The sequence below is a fragment of the Dipodomys spectabilis genome, unplaced genomic scaffold (assembly GCF_019054845.1).
Source record: "Dipodomys spectabilis isolate Male_0828 unplaced genomic scaffold, ASM1905484v1 ptg000234l, whole genome shotgun sequence".
Lineage (NCBI taxonomy): Eukaryota > Metazoa > Chordata > Mammalia > Rodentia > Heteromyidae > Dipodomys > Dipodomys spectabilis.
The window spans coordinates 8,648,202-8,655,611 of record NW_024870911.1 but is presented as its reverse complement, the minus strand read 5'-3'; the positions used below and the strand labels follow the sequence as shown (position 1 = coordinate 8,655,611).

The window sequence follows — 7,410 nt, the reverse complement described above, 5'->3', positions numbered from 1 at the left end:
CAAACAAAAGAAACTGCAATTGATCAAAGCCAAGGGTTACTACCAAGAACTGGTGTGCAAAGTGTCCCAATGTTTCTTTCTAAGCTGATCCTGATCTAGATGGTTATCTTTACAGATCAAACACAAAGAAACTACCATTGATCAAAGCCAAGGGTGACTACCAAGAAACGGTGTGCAAAGTGTCCCTGAATGTTTCTTCTGAGGCTGATCCTGAACCTGGTTCTCTTTGAATTCTGGTAATATTGTTTCTGAGAATGTTGACACCCTCTTGAGATGATTATTTTTAAAGTGAATAGTAATGTACATGCATTGTTTTGATATTTGAAGTCCTATTGCTTTATACTGACCATTTATGTTAAAACATAAGCATAGAGCCAAGTGCCAGTGACTCACGCCTGTAATTCCTAGCTACACAGGAGTCTAAGATCTAGTTCAAAGCCATCCTGGGCAGGAAAGTCCATGAGACTCTTATTTCCAGAAAACCACTCAAAAATCAGAAGTAGTGCTGTGGCTCAAGTGGTAAAGTGCTAGCCTTGACCAAAGAGCTGAAGAACAGTGCCCAGCCCAAGTTCAAGCCTCACAACCAACTAACTAACTAAATAAATAAACAGGAAAAATGTGCATATGAGCCATATCTATAAGATTAATACATTGATTTATAATAATATAAAATTAACTATAGTAACTAAAAATTCCACAGCAGAAAACTGACTGATAGCATGTGTCAGACTTGTGTCATGCAGTATACTAATTAAAAGGAAAAACAGGTGAGTCTTGTCCATTTTATGTCAAAGTGAATATAATTAGGATCAATACAAAATTTGGAATGCACACACAACAATTTAACAAAAATGAATAATGGTCAAAACTCACAGCTGATTTTAAACTTTACAGAATAATCATTTTTTTCTTTATAACTGTTCATGATAAAATGTGAGAAACTTCCTCTTTTGAAACAGTGCTACTTCTCCAATTCTTTTTGATCCAAGTCATTAAACAACATCATTTCATCATTTTTCTTGTTCATTAACTCACAGAACACCAGAATCTTTTCCGGCTTTGCACAAGTGTAGCCCTCAAACCACAAGAGGAAGAAGGAAGTTAGAAGATGCTTAAATACTGGGACCAGCTTACCTTAGTCAGCCTAGTGATCTGGCTTCTCAGTCAACATGAAGGCTCTCCTTATTCTAGAGGTTCTTCTCTTTTCCTCCACTGTCCATAGCAAGATATTTGAACGATGCGAGTTGGCCAGATCTCTAAAAGAAGGTGGAATGGATGGCTACCAAGGAATCAGTCTGGCAAACTGTAAGTCTGCTCTCCTTAGTATCTCCAGGTAATTAACAGGGAATGAATGTTCAGAAGGCCCTGAACATTTGTGGCCTAACAGTGACTAAACACATCAGTTCTTTTAGATCAGAGATGCTTTGTGAAGGAATAAGGGCTTGGAAGTCAAAAAGTCTACAGAATTCAAAATCAAACAAGCAGATGGTTCTGCTCGAGCCGCTGGGCTGGCCAGTTGCCTCAGACTCAATGGCTCGTGCAAGCTGAGTAAAGGATATATTAGAAGAGCTGCTCTAAAAGAGCTTAGCGTGATGCAGTGTGACTTTTGTAAATTCTGCTGTCATTCCATGAGATTCTTAACAGAAAAATATTCAAAAATTGTATGGAACCTCCACAAAGGGCATAAATACCATTTTCTGTTAGGCCCTGCTTAAATAAGGATCTCTGAAATTCAGCATGAAGTGATGTTATCATTTTCCACTCTATATTGACTGCTTTTCATATTATTTGACTCAATCAAAGATAATCATGAAAAAGAGTTCCTTTATACTTTATTCCATATGTATCAATCTTATTACTGTATTTTTCACAATCCCCCTCAATAAACGTTTTTGAATGAATGAGTGAATAGATGAATGGATGGATGAAACAGAATACCGCCTTTCCTATCTATAATTCTTGTTTTCAAGATTCTAATTGGCTAGATGTAATGGTTTACTCCTACAGAACTAGCACTTGGGAACAAAGAAGAAGAGATAAAAAGAAATATAACTTGATATTATTAGAAAAATAACTTCTAGACAATCTTTGTTTTTCCTAATAATAAACATTTTCCCCATCAGCCTAAGTTTCTGCTGTGAATTTACAAAATCCCCTCAACAACTCTTGAATTTCTATCCTAGACTAAATGATGCCTGAGGACAGGGAAGAATAAAAGCAACCTAAGAAGGGGCTGTTGTCCTATCTTCTAAAGACTGGAGTATCACAATTTGATTTGCTCTGCAAAGAGTTGCTCCCAGGGCCCTTACAAATGAAATACTGAGTCCCACACATGTACTTGGAAGGCTGAAGCAGGAGGATCAGTTGAACCCAGCAGACCCTGCCTCAAGACAACAAAGAACACTGAATTTAAACATTTTGTCAGTGAAATATGCCTTTATACTTGTGAAATAAGGCACTTGTAGAATACAATGAGCTAAACGTGGGTACATAGTATAAGTCATCTACTGTTGTTGTTTTATTATTAAAGTCATTTCTTTCAGGGATGTGTTTGGCCAGATGGGAGAGCAGTTATAACACACGAGCTACAAACTACAATCCTGGAGACAGAAGCACTGATTATGGGATATTTCAAATCAATAGCCGCTACTGGTGCAATGATGGCAAGACCCCAGGAGCAGTCAATGCCTGTGGCATCCCCTGCAGCGGTAAGAGGAGCCAGTGTTGGAGAGATAGCCTGGGACTGTCTGCTGTAACCCCAAGAGCAGAACATCTAGGCTATATGACGTAGCCTTGAAAGGAATGTTAGAAACCTTGGAAAACCCTTAACTTCTAGAATGTGATTACGTTCAGGCTCAGAATTAGCTACATAAGCTATTAGGCCTTGATTTTAGCTCAGTGGTAGAGTGCTTGCACAGACAAGGTCCAGTATTCCATTCCCAACACCAAACACATTAAAGAGGTGTTATCACTAAAAAAAAAAGTTGGTATTCCTGCCAAACTATGTGGCTCATGCCTATAGTCCTAATTATATAGGATGCTGAGATTGGCAGAACTGTGGTTCAAGGCCAGTTTGGACAAAAAAGAAAAAGTTTGTGAGTACTCATCTCAACCAATAAGAAGTTAGGAAAAGTTGTAGGTCTGGGAAGGTGGCTCAGTGGTAGAACGTTTGCTTTGTATGCATGAAGGCCTGGGTTCAATTCCTCAGCACCACATAAGTAAAAAAGAAAAAAAGCCGGAAGTGGCACTGTGGCTCAAGTGGTAGAGCGCTAGCCTTGAGCTGAAGAGCTGATGGACAGAGCCCAGGCCCAGAGTTCAGACCCCATGACTGCACCCAAAAATAAATAAAGAAAAGAAAAGAAAAATAAAGCAAAAGGTGCTTGGGGTCAAACTGCAGTAACACACACACACACACACACACACACACACACACACACACACACACACACACACACACACACACACACACACACACACACACACCTAATGTTCTTAAACAGGAAAAATAAAGCAAAAGGTGCTTGGGGTCAAACTGCAGTAACACACACACACACACACACACACACACACACACACACACACACACACACACACACACACACACACACACACACACACCCCTACAAACACCTAATGTTCTTAAACAGGAAAATATTTTTAGAGTGAACCATTAATTTATTATCAAAAGCCTTCTTGAAGCTTTGTCCAGCAAGTTGACATTTTATCAGGTTACTTATAAATAGTTGGGGATAATCTGGTTGTATATTCTTTTTATTGAGTTACTTTTATTATGAATTGTTCCAAATATATAAAATTAGGTATTAATACAATAAACAGCCATATAACTTCAGTTTGAAATTATTAATATTTTCTTTTAATTGCTCCTTCTGTTCAGGGTTGCTAAAGTAAGAATTATTACTAAAAATACTTTCAGGGTATTTTAGATAAACTTTTATTTGCTGATTGGTTTTTAAGTGAATTATAAACAACATATTTTATTTATAGCTTATATTTCCAAAAATATATTACTGAAATAGTCATGATCACATCTAACAAAGTAATTCATAGATTATTTAGGATGAATTTTTTTTGGTCAGTTGTGGTGCTTGAAATCAGGGCCTGGATGGTGTCCACCAGCTCTTTTCGTCAAGCACTCTACCACTTTACGCCACAGCTCCACTTCCTTGGCTGTTCTTTAGGAAACATTTTAGTTATATAATTTCTGAGTAAAAAAATTACTAGGCATATTTCTTTTACAGTGATGGGCACAAAGAGGACCTTCTGTCATAATTAGTTAATAGTTCTAGTGCTTGTTATGACTAGTAAGTGAGAAATAAAATGCTTTAGTTCATGTTAAATGGGACAGAATGAGTTTTCCTCAATTATCTTTTTTCATCATCATCATCATCACCATCATCATCATCATCACTAAAGTACTTGTACAGAGGGGTTTCAATTCAACATATTTTACTTACTCCTGGAAAGTAATTTCATAGTCATCTTCTCCTCAGTGTAATGATGAAGCTTGCTGAATTTAAATTGAAAATGAAATTTTTACTTCAGTGGTTCTCTTTCCTCACCCCTCTCTTCTAGCTTTGTTGAAAGATGACATCACTCAAGCTATAGCTTGTGCAAAGAGGGTGGTCCGTGATCCACAAGGCATTAGAGCATGGTATGTATTAAATGTTCAAGGGGAATCTGTGTACCCTACCATTGATGTACACAGGAGAGAAGGCTTGCAAACATCAAGGATCGTTGTGAAAACTGAACTGCAGGTTTTGACTTAACAAAGCAATGTACTACCTCCACCCTTAAGGAAGTGATTATTGTGACTGATTCAAATCTTATCCTTTTATTCTTGGCATTCTTGAATGACCACTCAGGGATTTTAACACTTTCCTCACTCTAGTACTTCCTTGAGAAATCTTGAAACTCTCTGCAGAGTAATTAAATGTGCAGGGTATATAACTCAACATTATGTTCAACATTCTGCATTCTATTGAGACTCTTGGAGGAAACAATGTACTTTGGTGATATTTCTTTCATTAACAGAAATATCTGAGCCAAGCTATATCTGTACTTTATTTATTGATTTCATACTTTATGGATCCCATGAGATATGAATTGTATGCATTATAAGAGTATGTGTTCTAACCTTTTCTCCATGTTCCCTTTTCTCCATAGGGTGGCATGGAGAAATCGCTGTCAAAACCGAGATGTCAGCGAATATGTTCGGGGCTGTAGATTGTAATGCAAAATTTTGTCTGCTTTATTATCTCACTTTTTCGCTTTGTATGAGAAGGTATTCAGAAAGTATAACTGAGTTTGTATCCAGTAATGCAATTTAACCACATCTGAGGTAGCAACTAACCCCAGGACTGAGATTACGTAGACTGTAATAAATACTTTAATCAAATAACTACCATGTCTTTGTTTATATGTCTCTGGGGAAAGTTATATATACATATATGTACGTAAAAAAATATAGCATCCTTTTTCATTCAAGGCTGGTTCTCTGCCACTTGAGCATAGCCCCACATCTGGCTTTCTAGTGGTTAATTGGAGATAAGAGTATCAGGGATTTTTCTGCTTTGGGCTGGCTTTGAAATTTGATCCTCAGATCTCAACCTCCTGAGTAACTAGGATTACAGGCATGAGCCACTGGCACCCACCAAGAAATGGCATTCTGAATATATTCTGTATTGTCACCTGCACATAAACAGCTGAAGGAAAATCCACAAGCATGCTGGCAAGTCTCAATTGGAATCCATAGACACAAATCTTAGATGGACCCATCGATCTGCTGGGCCACCTGAGTCACTTCACTATGATTCTGTGCTGTAGTCTCCACTCTCGAAAATGACTACAGTGACCTTAAGATTCTCTTCTGTGTTCAGAAACACAGCATACATCTGGCCCCATTTGTGCTTCCTCATTCTCTCCTCTCAACAGTAAATCTAGCCCCATCTCATCCTGAAAGAAAACAAGCAACTTCAGACAAAGTTGTCCCCTGCCATTCACCAAAACACCACCACCACCACTACCCCGCCCCGTCCCCCACCCCCCCCCCCATCCCCCCACCCCCCCTGGGCTGATCCTGTTTTCCTTCCCCCATTTCAGGAAATGAATGTCCTTTGGCCTTGTCAAAGGCACTGTCTCCACATGAGGTCTTGCCCCAGCCCTCTTGATGCTCCAAGCCAGCTTGTTTCTCTCCCCTTGTTCCATCTTCTCCATCATGGCCTGCTGTCTTAAAAACAGTACACTCCCCATACAACTCATTCCTCTGCTCCCTTCACAGGGAGACAAGATATCCTGTAACCTTCATTTCCACGCCCTCACCCATATTCACTTTTTTCTTTCTAGTCTACCTTCTGTCCTAACTCAGCTGAAACTGAGTTAGCCCCCAGGACTTCTCCCATGACTCCTTATTGCAATCTCAGTGAACATCTATCTGTTCTGAGGTCATCTTACTTGGTCTCACAGCATTTGATAATGTGAACCACTCATCAGACGTCTGGAGCATTTCTACCTCAAAGAATTTTCTATCTCAGTTCTTTGTTGTTATTGGTGATGGTGATGGTGGTCCTGGGGCTTGAATTCAGGGTCTGGGAGCTGACCCTGAGCTTTTCTCCTCAAAGCTAGAGCTCTACCACTTTGCACCACAGCATTACTTCTGGTTTTCTGCTGGTTAGTTGGAGGCAAGAGTCTCATGGACTTTCTAACTGGGTTGTCTTTGAATTGCGATCCTCAGATCTCAGCCTTCTGAGTAGCTGGGATTACAGGCGTGAGCCACCAGTGCTCACCTCTTACTCAATTCTTTTTTTTTTTTTTTTTTTGGATCCGGTCGTGGGGCCTGAACTCTGGGCGTGGGCGCTGTCCCTCAGCTCTTCAGCTCAAGGCTAGCGATCTACCACTTGAGCCACAGCGCCACTTCTGGCTTTTTTCTTTTTGCTTATGTGGTGCTGAGGAATCGAACCCAGGGCCTCATGCGTGCAAGGCAAGCGCTCTACCACTGAGCCACCTTCCCAGCCCTCTTACTCAATTCTTTTTTTTTTTTTTTGTCGGTCGTGGGGCTTGAACTCTGGGCCTGGGCACTGTCCCTCAGCTCTTCAGCTCAAGGCAAGCGCTCTACCACTTGAGCTACAGCGCCACTTCCGGTTTTCTGGTGGTTTATTGGAGATAAGAGTCTCACGGTCTCTCCTGCCCAGGCTGGCTTTGAACTGCGATCCTCAGATCTCAGCCTCCTGAGTAGCTAGGATTACAGGCGTGAGCCACCAGCGCCCGGCTTCTTACTCAATTCTTTATGGCTCTTTCTGCTACTCATTTCTAATTGTGGAAATGTTCTAGGCCTTTTTGATATACCACAGATTTTACTTATTTTGTGTAGCTCCCCCTTACTGACAGTTAATT

The 7,410-nt window shown here is 40.0% G+C and overlaps 1 protein-coding gene across 1 annotated transcript; it reads left to right on the top strand.

The window, feature by feature from the left end:
- Window positions 1-1,084: 1,084 nt before the first annotated feature.
- LOC122124087 (lysozyme C-like) lies at window positions 1,085-5,419 on the top strand. Its single transcript, XM_042698734.1, has 4 exons — window positions 1,085-1,305; window positions 2,544-2,708; window positions 4,594-4,672; window positions 5,185-5,419. The coding sequence occupies exons 1-4, from the start codon at window positions 1,170-1,172 to the stop codon at window positions 5,249-5,251; spliced, it is 447 nt and encodes a 148-aa protein (XP_042554668.1). The 5' UTR covers window positions 1,085-1,169; the 3' UTR covers window positions 5,252-5,419.
- The last annotated feature ends 1,991 nt before the right edge of the window (window positions 5,420-7,410 follow it).

Coding starts and splice junctions, on each gene's coding strand:
- LOC122124087 (XM_042698734.1), top strand. CDS start 1,170: ATGAAGGCTCTCCTTATTCTAGAGGTTCTTCTCTTTTCCTCCACTGTC. Junction 1,306..2,543: donor AGGAATCAGTCTGGCAAACT/GTAAGTCTGCTC, acceptor CATTTCTTTCAG/GGATGTGTTTGGCCAGATGG. Junction 4,673..5,184: donor CCACAAGGCATTAGAGCATG/GTATGTATTAAA, acceptor TTTTCTCCATAG/GGTGGCATGGAGAAATCGCT.